At 43.2% G+C, this 15,257-nt stretch overlaps 1 protein-coding gene across 1 annotated transcript; it reads right to left on the reverse strand.

Annotated features, from left to right (window-relative positions):
* Positions 1 to 749: 749 nt before the first annotated feature.
* LOC146180844 (zinc finger protein 367-like) lies at positions 750 to 15,200 on the reverse strand. Its single transcript, XM_084576176.1, has 4 exons — positions 14,738 to 15,200; positions 11,186 to 11,305; positions 6,331 to 6,493; positions 750 to 2,968 (listed from the first exon to the last, which is right to left on the reverse strand). The coding sequence occupies exons 1-4, from the start codon at positions 15,078 to 15,080 to the stop codon at positions 2,656 to 2,658; spliced, it is 939 nt and encodes a 312-aa protein (XP_084432302.1). The 5' UTR covers positions 15,081 to 15,200; the 3' UTR covers positions 750 to 2,655.
* Positions 15,201 to 15,257: the final 57 nt, after the last annotated feature.

Genomic DNA, 15,257 nt, shown 5'->3' on the forward strand with positions numbered 1-15,257 from the left:
AGTCCAGGTTCTGCAGTAACACTGATAGTGCAGAGGCTCCCGTTTTAATGCAGATATGGTTTTTCATCGAGAAGCTACCAACTCGACATAAATCAAACTGAGGCTCAATTGTGACAAGCAATGTACAATTTGAAAGATTCCCCCAATTGGGCCTCTTGGAGCATTTTTGTGGGTTCCCCTGAATACATACAGGTCTCCACCCCTCTTGTTTGTTTTTCCACTTCGGACTAACGCTGCAATTGCTTATGGTTAGTCTTTCATTGGGCTGTCCTTGTTAAATGGGTGTAGGCATATTTCCAGGGGCCATGTGCTTTGGCATGTGTGTGGGGGAGGAAAGGACAGAAGCAAGCGCATGCATCTTTTCCAAAGGCCTTCAAGAGAGTGCCTTTTGAAGACCTTTGTGGTTCCCAAAGGTTTAAGAAAATTGAGATCTTTAAATCCATATTCAGCTACAGCTTTTCTTGGTGTTGAAGTCAAAGCTATCACAGGAGTGAAGCATCTATAACTGTACACAGAGTTCAATTGTACAGTGAAGCACCTCGTCGCTTGCACATTGCTCTCCCCGCAATATATTTGTTGTGTTACTGGAGCATTTTGCGCCGTGCAGCTTGTAAACTCCTCCAAAACACTCTTACAGTCGCCACTTTTGTCAGGTGTAAAACTGCAGAGGCTCCTGTAAGTGCAAGTGTCAACGCAGTGTGTTTGGCGTACATTCTGTTGTCTGTGATCATTGGTGAAGAGATTCTGTCATGCACCGCAAACACAGAGGCAAAAATGACATTTTGTTTTTATTAACTTGGAAACAATAAAATTTGTTGCCCACTGTGACTTACAAACTGGACGGGTTGTGCTTCATACAGCACGGTACAAAAAAGGGCATCACTGAACATAATCAGTAGTCAGCACAACGCACTTCAAGATCTTGAGATCGCTATATCATATGTCTGTATACTATATAACTATGATGACGATGCTATGTACAATGAAAAAAAAAAAAAAAAAATTATGAGAGGCTGTGTGGAAAATGCACTGCCACTCAGGCTTATTTGAGCACAAGAATAGCCTTGCAGGTCATTTTGATACACTACTGAAAAAAAAAAACACGTTACCACCCTTACTGGAGTTGTGAATCCAATGGGGATGGCCTTGCCATGACAACACTATTTGCAAGCAGAAACATGAGGAACTATACATTGTGACAGGCAGCAACAGTTTGCTCTGCCACTGCAACAGTTCGAGAGGGAAACTAGCCTCTACCAATCACTTAGCTCACTCTAGTGACTTTCATTAATTTTGTAAGTTGGGAAAAGCCGCAGAACGAAATGCAGGTATAGCTGCCACTGCTTTTCACCAGAACACTGAAGTGGCGTCAACATTATTAGTTTCAGCTACGCATTACTACCATTACTACCCAACGGGTGGTTGCGAAGTTCTGTGGAACTTTAGGTTTTACTGGGGGTGAAAATGGGATTTTATGCCTAGCGTCCCTTCGAGCCGGCAGTAGCTTTAAGCATTGAGCAAAAAATAACGAAGAGATCTGCAGTGAATCCCTCCACAAGCGTGAGACTAAAACAACAAAAGAGGACAATATATATAACAGAACGTATGCAAGCAGTACAGGCCTTGGCCAACCTGTAGGACTGCTCTATCCATTTGCCATGACAGTTTGGTGCAGCCAACGGCTGCTTTCTTGCATGGACATGCTGAACACAGTTCTTTGTGCATCATCACTATATCCTGGATAGAACGAGAGAAAGAAGATGGCTACACAGTATGAAAGAGCTCTGAACAAGGTTAGAGGAGGAGGAGGAGGGAGCCTCAGTTCGCAAGTCGAGCCAATGCTTCGACAAGTGGATTGGCTTGACTTGCGAACTGAGGCTTTCCCACTCCTCTAACCTTGTTCAGTGCTCTTTCATATCGCTATATCATGTCATTTAGACCTGATATCTACCCTAGCGGCCTGATTCCCACCATAAGTCACTCAACTGTCTCGGTCATCCCTACTTTCCTGCAAGACGTATTAATGCAATTCCACCTCCCATCTATATATTACACAGTGCTGAGAGTGCTTGACTACTGAGGCCTCTCCCACTGTAAGATGCACCCTTTCAATGAAATAGATGTTGCACGAATGAGTTGAAGCAGCCAGCAAAATGAGACAGCCACTTTGGCCCAAAATACAATGAGATCACAAAAGTGAAATGTACTGCAGATCGTACAGTTTCGCAATAGGAACGCCAGAGGTAATGTAAATGAACATGAACCCACAGCAGGCATTAGTGAAAAGCAGTTGGAAGATTGATGCATAGACAGTAAAAGCTTGAAAGCAATAAGATGCCCTGCATTTGAAATCACTGTGTTGACTGGAAATTATAGGGAAAAAACTGATATTAAAAGATATTAATTACTATAACATTGCCATCATTTCATGTACAGTAGAATATTCATGTACATCGGGTTAATTGGAGAAATATGGGAGAGGCCTTCGCCCTGCAGTGTGTATAGTCAGGCTGATGATGATGATGATATATTACAGTGGCCGCTCCTGCAGACAGCAGCACTACATTTCCCCCTGGTGTTCTCACTTGAAACTCCGTGTTGCAGGCTAAAGGGCAGTTTAGAAGCTCTCTCTCTCCTCCCTTTAACCACGATTGACTAGCTGTCATAGGTGCAGTACCGCGACATGCGGAGGTCGAGCGGCCGATCGTCACTCTCGGTAGGGTAGACAGCACAAGAGGGCATAGCCTTTACCCTCTTCATTGGGGGAGACGATGGGGCTCCCTGGTGCAGTTCAATCAGTGCCAGCGCACCAATTATGTCCTGGTGCGTGGACGCAGGCTGCTTTTTTTTTTTCTGCAGCAGTTCCTCACAGTCAATCCGAGCTTGGGCATCGAGTTCTCGCTTGAGCTGGCGAGCTTTGGGGATGTCCGACTCTCCACTGGGGCTCTGCTGCTGCTGCTTCAGGTGGCTGCAAGGAAGAAAGAGTGTGCAACGATAAGACGGCTGCACTTTATTTGCATGCCTCAGGGCTTCGCAGGTGAGGCATCACACACTACTGTAGGACACATGAATAGCTTGGGCGGATACAGTAAAATGTTGATAATTCGAAATCCCAGATGATTTGAACAATTCGTGCAGTCCTGTAAATTCCAATGTAATATTGCCCAGGTAAATGGAAGCAGCGGCCTGCACCCACCTGGTTAATTTGAAGGTTCGGTGAGCTATACGGGAATGCGTGATCACAATTTCGCCACAAACCTCTGAAGCGATACCAATGCTTGTATGCTGTAGTGCCCCCGCCTCGAACTCTCAGCATATGCCTGGAGAAATGTGCTTCATTGCAAAGCAGCCGTGGATGCTAGTTTAAAGGTTACGTGTTCTCGCACTCTTTCAAGGCACACTCTGGCTGAAGGAAGCAGTGTGTTTACTTCACTGCTCTCCAGCCTGGTCGCAGCATCTAGTGGGGGCACTGTAATGTGCTGATAATATACTGCTTTAAGTTTCACTTGGGCTGCGGTGCCATTGCATAGGAAACTACAAAACAAAGTGAGGGTTATGCACAGCGTGTTCTCTCAATACTATAACTTTTTGCATGGGCCAGATTTTCTTGCTTCTTTCAGTTCACTGAAAATTTGGTTAATTCAAATATTTATCGAGGTCGCAGTGACTTCGAATCAACAATGTTTCACAGCGCTTGAAACAGCCTTGAAAGGTCAGATGCATAACACATATTTGAAAAACAATACACAGAAAGGCATTTTAAGGGGAGATGCACGTCGAAAAAGCGAGTTTTTCGCGACATTTTTCAATTTTCGTTTTTTTACTGCAAAATTATCTTTGGGCATTCAGCTACAATCCCACCAAAAATCAAGGCAAAATTCGAACGCGAAGTTAATAAAAAATCCATTTTATTGAGCCAAGGTGACTCGAGAAACTGCAATTTTTCGCGCACATCGTCAACTTTCGCGCGTCTGCCTCTCGAGAACGCGGGAGCGCCCGCCATTGCCGTCTGCTTGGAGAGGAAGAGTAAGCCTTCTTCTCTCTGACAGCATCTCCTGCAGTTTCGTATTTTTGTATTTTTTATTTTTGTATTTTGTGAATAAATTTCATGTGCTTGTGTCATGTTTTTCAAGAATGCAGATGTTTCAAACTTTCAGATGCGTTTTTCTCCAATTCTAATTTTCAGCATTTTTTACATTTTGTGCACAAACTTTCAAGTGCGTAGAATTCTCAGATTTGGATAAAATTTTGCACACAGCTTCTTCAAAGTATGCAGAATGGGCATATCTATCTGGATTGTCAATATCTCTTCTACATTTTTTGGCAAAAATTCAAAATGTTGACTAGCAGCACCCAGAATGTACACTTTTGATGTTAGTGAATATTTTTGCAAATACAGGATATTGTAATCAAATTTCAAGTAGTTTTGCTCATACTACTAAACCTAAGATGCAAAATGAGCTATTGCAAGCTACTCTAAACATAAATTTAATCCTCAAAAAAGTGTGCACAAAAAGCCCTATATTTTACTTTTGAAGACTCTATTACACAAAAACTATGCATGCTACATAAAAACTAAGACCATATTTGGAATCTGCATTAAAGTCCTTATCAATGATATAAGTTTCATAATCATAGGTTGAATATTAAGAAAAAAGTATCTTCGAGGAGCATCTCCCCTTAAATAAGAGCCGCCATGTTACTTCCAGGCAAGTCTCCTTTCCCTTTCCCGTTTGCTCTACCAGAGACATGTTTATAGCCAAAATTTCCTAAGGGTTTTTCTTGCCGAAAATTTTAGTCAAGATGCATGAAAGTCAATGTGTACAATGAAACATGGATTGCACACGGAATGCCATTACAATAGCAGACTGAATAATTTGGACTTTCGCAATATTTTGGACTTCATCCAGGAACTGTCACTCACCCAGTTGGAACATGTACGTTTTCACAACCAATATTTCGGATTCCGTAAAGTCCCAAAGTGTGATTACTGTGGAGATCCATTTTTCAGCTGAAAACTCGACTTGAGTGGGCATAGCTGCAAGAACCGGTTCTTCGCGGACGCGAGAGGAGACATTTCGGACTTAAATAGAGTCATTCCTGGAGAGCTCTATTGGTTATTGCTTACCGCAATCAGCTTCTATAGGGTGCCACTGAACATGTGCAGATTGCCTCGACGGATTTATATGCTTCCTGGCGGCGCACATGCCTGCTGCGTTAGGACCAATCAGAGTGTGAGCGCTGGCGGCTGTGCCTGCACAATCGAATCATGCTAGCACATGCAGAAACAGATCACGGTAGCAGATTGTGCTATGCCATAACTCCCTGTTATAAGCATATAAACAAACATGGGCAGCGGCAAAGCTGATGATTGTAAAGCCGATCTTTCGTAGAAATTTTATTTGTTTTCAAGTTCATGAATTTTTCATACTGTTCGATTATTTGGCCCATTTCCTGGATCCCACTGACTCCGAAGAATAGGACTTGAGGCTGCCAATGAGCACAGGATGAAGCTATCGTGCCTGACACTTACTACAGCACATAGCAAACCTTGAGCAACACTGCATCCTCTAAGCATGGGTACAGAATGCGGACAGTAGTGCTTTGGAGGTACACCCCAAGTAAGGCATAGGAACAGGCAAGGCTGCTGCTGTGATGGTGACCAAAACCAAACCTTACCATATTTACACAGATATTACACGAGTTCTTTTCCTGAATTAATTGGCTACAGATGGCACCTCACATGATCAGTCGAACCTGGTTTCACCACGATGCTGCATACGTAGTGAAATCATTCTGCGCAATAATGGCAATCATAAATATTGTACATAAATCATCATCAGAAGCCCCGGTCTTGCTTACGATGCCTTACCAAGCAGATTTCCAAATTTATTCTCCTTACCTGCCTTCCTTTTGCCACCACCCCGTTGATAATTATAACCAACCAACTGTTCGTAATTTGTTATAAAATTAGGCCTTTACGATGCCCACTCACGACCAAGCGGCTGCCATTTGAGTTACCATACCAATTCAGACCTGGCACGATGCAAGTGGAGCATGAGCAGACCCAAAGTACCACACAAAATGCCCACCAGTGACTGGACAGTTATGGGCCATTGCTCTGTGTTTCTGACTGCCTTTCTATAGTTGCCTCATAGAACTGCACTTGATTCCCAAGATGCAAACAGGCCAGCTAACATGCGCACTCCATGTGCATTAACACAGAACCAGCCACAAGGGACAGAAACAGAAACCAGCCACTAGTATGTTTCCGCGACCCCTTCATGACAGATGACAACTGCAAACACCACTCAACTGTGCACCACTCACTTTTTCAGCCACAGTGCCACAGCCTCACTCTGGTTTTCAGAGTTGACCTCGCTCCCGTCCTCGCCAACTTTTGTCACGGCAGTGGTGGCATCATCCCGACGCAGCGCCACTAATGGGTGCCGGCTGCACCGGCGGTTCGAGTGCGTGTACCGCTGGTTGCACCCTGCAGAAAAGAGAAGAAAAAAAAATGCATTCCAGCCATGCGAGACACACCACCACGTGCAAACCTGTTAATGCGTGCCAAGGGTGCTTCCGCATAGCAACGTGGTACAACGCAGAGACAGCTGGGAGGCCCTATGCCGAGTTATCAGCTCTTTTGCTACGCTGACTTAAGGTGGGACGCGGGGATAGAATTGCTGTTAAAAAAAAAAAAAAAGCATATTTTTAATGTTTGTTGTTTTGATCTTGCATGTACTTTCTCAAGTTGCATCTGGGTGGTAGAATTTTTTTTATTTTTTTTCCCGCGAGACGTTAGGATGCACTTAATAGCTGAAAGTGCTTATGATCAAACACTGTTCTCAAGATGCAGCCACAAAGTGGGCAAGAAAATCAACGCAGAGTGAATAACCAAGTTAGAATGTTTGTTTTTTGTTCCACAGAAGGCCTTTTATGAAGACTACAGTAGACAGCTTAAAGTAAGAAAAAGAAGAAAAGGCACATTTTGAGCTATGGAAACAGCTGATTTGCTGGTAAACCAAAACAGAAGCTTGGATTGACAGAAACGTGACACGTGACATTCGAATGCTGTTTTCACACCACTAGAAACCTACCTAAACAAAATGCACAAGCTGGAGATAAATACAGAGCCCAGATAAAGAGCCTTGTTCAGCGAGCAACAAGGAAAGCATTTTAAGAGAGCAGACAAGGGCTCTGGAAAGCTGGAAAAAAAGAAAGAAAAGAGGCAACTCGAAGCAATTGTCACAGAAAAGTGGGAAAAAAAAAAAAAAAAAAAAAAACTAAGAGAAATGTTCCTATTGCCCACTAGTCAAATTAGGGGAAGGACCCTAAAACCACTGCCAGAAATAGTCTTATGTAGCAAAGATTTAATTGATGCAAAAATTGACAATGCTCATCTGCTTTTCAGTGAAATCTTTTTGGTAACAATTTTCCGCATTTTCATTAATCCTTTGCTCTTGCACACTGTCGGGAGTGTAAACAGCTTCAAAATGGTATGGTTTAAAGCAGCCACTTTCATGGCATGACATGGTAATGGAGTAGCCTCTGCAAAATGGCAGCATCAGTAAGCAGGCTTCACCACAAAAGCAGCAAACAGCTCGCGATGAAGGTGCAGTTTTGGCACTTTGAAGGAATGGAATAACTACACAAATGGATTTAAAGAGAATGCAGATTGGGGCTAGAATGGCAAAATACAGTGTAAAGATAAAGTCAAGTGATACCATGCTCCTGGGCTAGTAGAGTCTCACTAGGGGCTGGTAGGGAAGTAAAGAAAACGAAACTGCGGGTGCTCCACAGGTCATACCGTGCTTCACAATTTAGGTTTGGGGAGGGATACTCAAACAATCAAACAAAGAAAATGGTAGGTGTAATGGTTGCTCATTGCTCAGCTCGCCTTGACCATGCGCACAAAGTCCGCCCGATTTTCGCTCGCACATTAATATATCAGAAGTCACCGCTCGTATTAGCAATAAATGAATGGAATGCATTGCCATCTAGCATCGTCAGTCACACCGAGCTATCATCTTTTCAAACGGCCTTACTAACATTTTTAAGCTCAGAAAATGCGTCACAGAGTGCTTGATTACTGTATGTGCTGTTGATGCTTTTATACTTTTTCCTGTGCCTTTCTGCTTTTAAGTTTCGTTATTCCTTGTGCTATGCTGAACTGTAACCAAGCTTGCTTTGCTTTTTTGTTTGCCAAGTTCTTGAGTTTGCTTTTAAGCCCAAATGTTTACTGAACGCTGCCAGGTCTACGCGTTCTATTTGTAATTGGCTGTTGCTTTGTTTGAAACATCCCCCCCTATGTAATGCCCAGCACCGGGCCTTTAGGGTATATAAATAAATAAATTAATTAAATAAATAGGAAGCGTGTAGAGTGGGTCAGAGAAATAATTCAAGTTATTGACATTCTAGTCAAAATCAAAAGGAAGAAATGGGCATGGGCAGGACATTTAGTTCGAAGTGAGGATAACGGATGGTCTCTGAGAGTAACCAATTGGATTCCAAGGGAAGGAAAGCGTAGTAGGGGGCGACAGAAAGTTAGCTGGGTGGATGAGATAAAGAAATCCGCAGGGGTCAAGTGGATGCAACTAGCACAGGACTGGGTTAATTGGACGAAAATGGGAGAGGCCTTCGTCCTGCAGTGGGTATAGTCCGGCTAATGATGATGACTCAAACAATCACTAGCTGTGTTGAGATATGATCATCAAGTTTTCACCTGACACGGTACCGCTAATCTTGCATACCCAAACTCGGCCACCGCCCCTTTGCTTGAAGAGAGCATTGCGGCCAGGCAAATACTAGTTTGAGTTAAGTGAAACTACAGTATGAATTACGTAGCCTCAAGATGCATTAGAAACGTAACTAGGCAACTCAGATATTGAACCTTGTTTGACTAGACTTTTCATCAGATCTGTTACTGGACAGCTTGCCACCTAACACAAAATATTTACCATCCTTGGGCACCCGCCCCATTTCAATTAGGACATGGTGCAATAGCTTAGTACTCTACCCTACACTGCTACCTTGCTGCCCATTTTTGAGTGACACATAACACACTTGGATTAAGGGTTTATGCGTTAGCCCCCACAGTCTGGCCACACAGTTGAACAGAAGAGAGAAAATAATGGCTCATATGTTATTATGTTAATATGTTAATTATTATGATAGCCGGTACCAGCAAACTGCCAATCACGAGTTAAAAGTGCTCCCGAAATGCACTTCAATCTTTCGTCACCCTTTTCCACGCTTGCAGTCCTACTGTTCAGATGGCCATGCAGAACTGTGAAAAGGCCAAAGCGACAGTGACGGTGAAGTGAAGTTAGTCTGTATAAACCGACTACCCCACTCTAACGAAGGAAGCTACCTCCACTATAAGTGCAGATTTTGCCAACCAGAAAATAAAACAAATTAAAAGCTTGTACGCACGTTCCTATATTCAGACTCTCAGAGGTATTTGGACATATAATATGATGTACATTTTCGTGTACCACAATGGTTTGTGCTGGGGCCAATGTTATGGCTTAGTAAAACTCCCTATTACTTAATTTGTGTGGCTTGTATAAGAACAACTTTGGATTAACTAAAACTGCCACGCATTTGAAGTTTAGTGTGGAAAATGGGATGTGTAAACCAATCAGAGGACATGAAAGCGCCAGTGGTGTCCTCTTTCTGGTGTGTGTGTTGCACTGAATAAGGGTCATTATACCTGACAACCAACTATCTCCATAGTTAATGCTCTTAGATTTCACTACCATGTTTCTATACATTATTAATAAGAAAAACATGCATTCTGCAATATACTGAAAGTCGCAACTTGGTTAATGTTAGTACTCTCAAGTACCATGGGGCTTCTATTTCTCACGACTTAAGTTCACATCACCACACTGAGTGAAGTGGCACATAAGAGAACGAGTTTCTCAAGAGGGCATTAAAATATGTGAAATTGTTGTACTATAACCTTCACCAGCGTATATGTGTCTGGTATTAGAAAAAGTACTTCTAGCTAAAATAGACAAGGTATATAGTATGATTTACTTCTTCTAAACACAGGACACACTCAACAAAGACATTAAGTGCCTGTGATCAAGAGTTAGGAACATTATTTCAATTCATGAACAAATGAAAATTAACAAGACTTGACAAAAATGCCTGCTTGAACGACTGCGAGAGTTTGTTTCTGCATGTATCAAACATCTTTTTTTCCTGAATGCAGTAGATCTGCGACATAAATAGTTCCACTGTTTGCAATATCTGTGAATGCTCTTGATCACTATTTTTGGAAGAGTAATCTTAATCGGAGCATGTGTTGTGTATTGCAGACCCCACAATTTTTTTTTTATGTCGGGCGACTCTATGTTGGTGTGTTTCTTGTATTTTGTATATTACATACTGGAAACGTATGTATATATTATTCGAAGTGCATACAGCTCGTTCAGGCAGAAAGCTGTCTGCATCGTAGTAGTAGTTGTTGGCACCAGCGTGTCGTAAATATTAGCGCAGAAAATCCTGATTAGTTGCAAGGATTACGACCTCACAACTACATGATCTCGTGCAGGAATTTCAAACACCTCACATTCAAAATAAAGCTACGAAATATATTTAACGAAATAAATTTGTCGCCGCTGGGGTTCAAACGCAGGCCAGAAGGGCATGCAACGCATAGGCCACGAAGGGTTTTTGGTACCAAGAGTGTTATAGGGACACCTAGTAATGGATTGTGGTGCGCATGACTAATTAATAAGTGTTTGGGATGTGTACTGATGTTACAGTAACAATAGTTTTAAAATTGAAATGACTTAAACAAGAAAATATGAAAACAATTTTCTGCAATGAAAAGGCGGTGTTAAAGGTGCTTTGCGTCTACTCTGAAAGTGAAGCTCAAGTGCCCCCTAACGTTTTTAAGTCATTAATTATTGCATATACATTTTTGAACCTTGAGTTCCCTGCAATAACCATCAAGATGGTTATTTTTTTTTTTCAAGCAGATCTTCAAGAGTGTGCACTTCGAAGCAGCAACCACAGAGGACTTTGTCTTGGCGTCGTGAACCTAATGGGAAAAATGCATCATCTGCTCCCGTGCAAGCATCAACATAACAAAGAGCCATGGATTTAATTATGGAGAAAGCTGACAGTGAGCATCTTACGGAAGAGATCTTTATCAGCTGCTAAAACTCACCAGGTTCAGAGCAGATAAAGGGCTTCTCGCCCGTGTGCAGACGCTGGTGGGTCTTGAGCTGACCACTCTGTGCAAATGCTCTGCTGCAGCCAGGGAAGTCGCAGAGGTATGGCTTCTCACCTGCACCCAAGGGAAGCCAAGCCATAAATAAAGCTTTGCAAGCAAAAGCCAAATACGAATGTGTGACCTTAATAATGCTGGAGTTTCCCATGAAGGGTGAATTAACACAACAGCTTTCGTGCAGAGTTTACAGATATCAAAAACACTTGCCTCCATACGAAACAAAACAGCATGTGATGTCATAAAAGTAGGGCTTCCACTGATCCTCCTCTGGTGGTGAACCAGAAATAGCAATAGCAAACAATGTGCTTCCCACAAGCATGGTACAAAATCAATGCGTTATGAAAGTAACAACCCTCTTCCTCAAAGACTTGCCCCAAAATCTACTAAAAGACAAGCAACAACAACAAAAAAAAGGGCAAATTTCCATTCCAGGACTTCTGTCATCTCTAATGTGTCATTTACTCGTTATTCTGCGGTGTTGTACAGCAGTGTTCCATTTTAGAAGAGTTGGTTGCTCGTTATAGTGTTTGGAAATTTTCGCACAGACAGCAGACTGGACATGAAAGGGGGCCCGCACTGTCAGGCTAAACCGCCACATCGCAATATTACTGGCTATCACAGAGTTGGCAGACGCAAGTCTATAGGGCAATGCAAATTGCACGAGTGGTTCCAGTACATAAATCTGGAGACCGAAACGTGTTCTCCAACTACCGTCCAATATCGATGCTACCGGTATTCTGCATAGATTTTTCAAAAGCATTTGACATGGTAAATCATAACATCCTTCTTTCAAAATTATACAGATATGGTGTCCGCGGAACACCCCACGCTCTACTGAAGTCGTACCTTACAAATCGAAAGCAGTATGTAGAAATAAATAACATTACATCTTCTTTGCAAACTATTTACACTGGCGTTCCGCAGGGAAGCATACTCAGGCCGCTTTTATTTCTAATTTATATTAATGAAATGGCACACTGTACACAGGGCGTAATTTTTAACTCCTATGCAGATGACACCACTGTCTTCTTGTCTGGGATCACGGAAATCGACATTGAAGAACGAGCAAATAGCACTGTAATTGACTTGGACAGCTGAGTCAAAGCAAACTGCTTGAAAATTAACATGAGCAAAACAAAAGCTGTATGTCACTCACCGGAAGGAACCCATTTATCAGGTAGCATAAACATACGACTAGGAACCGAACAAATTGAACTTGTAGATTCGGTCAAAGTACTCGGAGTGGTATTTTCGAGCCACCTGACTTGGAATGAACATATTGACTATGTTCAATCGAAATTGTCAAGAGCTGTTGCCGTCATGGCTTGAATAAGATATCTTTTACCTCCTAAAATCAAGCTGTTATTATATAATGCTCTCGTGTTATCCCTTTTCCAGTACTGTAGCCTAGTTTGGTGTACAACAGTAGTAACCAATTTATCAAAACTACATGTATTACAAAAAAGAACCGTTCGATATATCGCTAGTGTAACCCATTTCCATCCCACCAAAGAGCTTTTTTTGAAGTATGATCTACTTGCGATGTTCCAGTTATTTGATTACAGACTTATATTGACTTATAAATATCACATAAAATCAAATAGCAGTTGTATAATTTCACTTGCAAACACAGCCTCTATTGTCGAAGAGAGTTGTTATAAATTTGTTTTTTTGCATCTTTGTGCACCATTGTTTTCTGTATCAGCAGTGCTTTCCCACTTGTTTCCCTGTATCTTTGTGCTGTATTTTATAATGTTCCTTCGTTTGTACAGAAGTAACAGTGCATAGTTTTACCCCTTTTTATTTGTATAAATGTGTTTAACTATAAACATGTGAATTGATTTTTTTTTCTCCTGTTTCCTACTCTGCTAACTTTGTAAGGGGGCCAGGACTCCATCAAGCTGTTTTTACAGCCTTTAGTTCTGCCCCCTCCTTTCCTTGATAAAAACTTGAACTTGAAGTCGACAAAAGAATTTAATTTTATTTGTGGGGTTTAACGTCCCAGAGCGACTCGGACTATGCGAGACGCCCTAGTGGAGGGCTCCCGTGCACTGACATCGCACTGCACACGGACGCCGCAGCCGGGATTCGATCCCGCATCCTTGGGCAAAGTAGTCGACCGCTCTAACCACTGCACCACCACGGCTATTTTTTTTTTTTCCTTTATTGCCTAATTTATTTTCTTTAACTGCACCACTACGGCGGGACTCCACAAAAGAGAAAACAAAGTAATATCAGAGTCCTTCAATGCTTTTGAAGGACTCTGGTAATATCAACAGCTAAAAACGAACAAAAGTAACGATTTAAGCCCGACAAAAACGCGAGCACCTTATCAAATCTGCACATATGGAATCGGTGAATCGCAGCAGCTAAATGTATCCCGAATTTTATAATGCAGTACAAATAGATTCAAGAAATGAGCAAACACGTACGTATTGATGATGATAATAATAATAATAATGCATGCATACATACATACAGATTCCAGAAAGGAGCAAACACGTATTGGCAAGGATTATAAATTTCTCAACAGCTTATAACTCCGTGATATGAAACAAGAAAGCTAGCCCTCGCTGGACGTTTTGCATCATGGCATTAAAAGCGGGCAACCAAATGAACAAAAACAAGCAGATATACGGAACTTAAAATGCACATATCCTCTAAATGCCGAAATACAGCCCGCGTTGCAACTCTACATCTCAGAAAGGAGCGCGAAGTTTTCCCGCGAAAAAGAAAACAAAGCGCGCGTAAACAGCGGCCACTTTGCGAATGAAACGCTTTTGCATCACTCTTGCATTGTGCGCGAAAAAAACAAAAGACGACAGTACAAGCACAAAATAAGAGACCAAATTCCTGTCCTTTGTCGCGAGGAGGGGGGGGGGGGGGGGGGGGTTAAAGCGCGCTTTTTTTCCCCAGTCGTGCGATATGCCTGTGGTGGGCCGCGTGTGGCGCCTGTTAAAGGGCCAACAAAACGTGGCCCTATACACAAAGCGAGCACGGATCATTTGAAGGCGCAGGGAGCGGCAGAAAATTCGATTTCAACCATAAGAACGCGCGAAAGCATGCAATGAGGTGCGATTCGACGTGTCTACTTCAGATGAGGACACAGTTCGATGCAAAAATCGACCGAGGAGTTTTGTTTCAGATACTGAGTCGGTTAATTGTCCCGCCAATTGCCCCCATGGAACAAAGTCGCGAGAGGTCTATCACGAAGCTAACAAATGAGAAGAGTGATACATCCACTATCCGCGGTAACGCCTTTAGTGAGTTCTCTTGCACTTATTTGCCGCCCGCCCGCTACAAAGCAAGGGGCACGTCCCTCTGCGACCCATGTGACCAAGTATGTCAATTGCTCTATAATAGCCTTCATTTTTACAGCAAGGGGTTAAAACAAATTATTGAGAATGCAGAACGGATACGCAGATGTGCACTGCTTCATCACGGAAGCGCGTGAGCGCATATGTGGTGAAAGTGCCGCACGTTGCTCACCCGTGTGTGTCCGCATGTGCGCCTGGAGTGACTTCTCGCGCGGGAAGACACGATTGCAGACTTTGCACTTTATGCTGCTGGGCGATGACGACCCTTCTCGGATCAAAGACGTGATCGCGTCCAGCCTCGGGCGTCCACGCCGCTGCCCGTCGGTGCTGTGCGGAGTCGTCGACGTGTCCGGCGACGCGGGCCTCCCTCCGGCGCCAGCCGCGCTGCCGGCGCGCGGGCTCTTGAGGTCGACGGTTTCGGCGACTTCATGCCAATTCCACGGAAAAAACGCCTGATCCCTGATCGGTGGACTGCAAGGCGAAGACATCATTGCCGCGAACGGTGCGCACGACATGATGATGCGGGACGGCGGAACACGCCGTCGGGCGACCACTCTCAAGGCGACGGGGCACGCACAATCGCAGTCTATTTGCGCGCGCGAATGACCGCGAATTTCGCGCCAAATTACGCTCCGCGCGCGCCTTGGGTAGGCGCAGGTTGTAAGTGGCGGTGCGGGATTTTACAACAATGT

Source organism: Amblyomma maculatum, chromosome 8, assembly GCF_055883805.1.
Source record: "Amblyomma maculatum isolate TAMU_Amacu chromosome 8, ASM5588380v1, whole genome shotgun sequence".
NCBI lineage: Eukaryota > Metazoa > Arthropoda > Arachnida > Ixodida > Ixodidae > Amblyomma > Amblyomma maculatum.

Coding starts and splice junctions, on each gene's coding strand:
- LOC146180844 (XM_084576176.1), bottom strand. CDS start 15,080: ATGTCGTGCGCACCGTTCGCGGCAATGATGTCTTCGCCTTGCAGTCCA. Junction 11,306..14,737: donor GCACATGCGGACACACACGG/GTGAGCAACGTG, acceptor CCTTGGGTGCAG/GTGAGAAGCCATACCTCTGC. Junction 6,494..11,185: donor CTTTATCTGCTCTGAACCTG/GTGAGTTTTAGC, acceptor TCTTTTCTGCAG/GGTGCAACCAGCGGTACACG.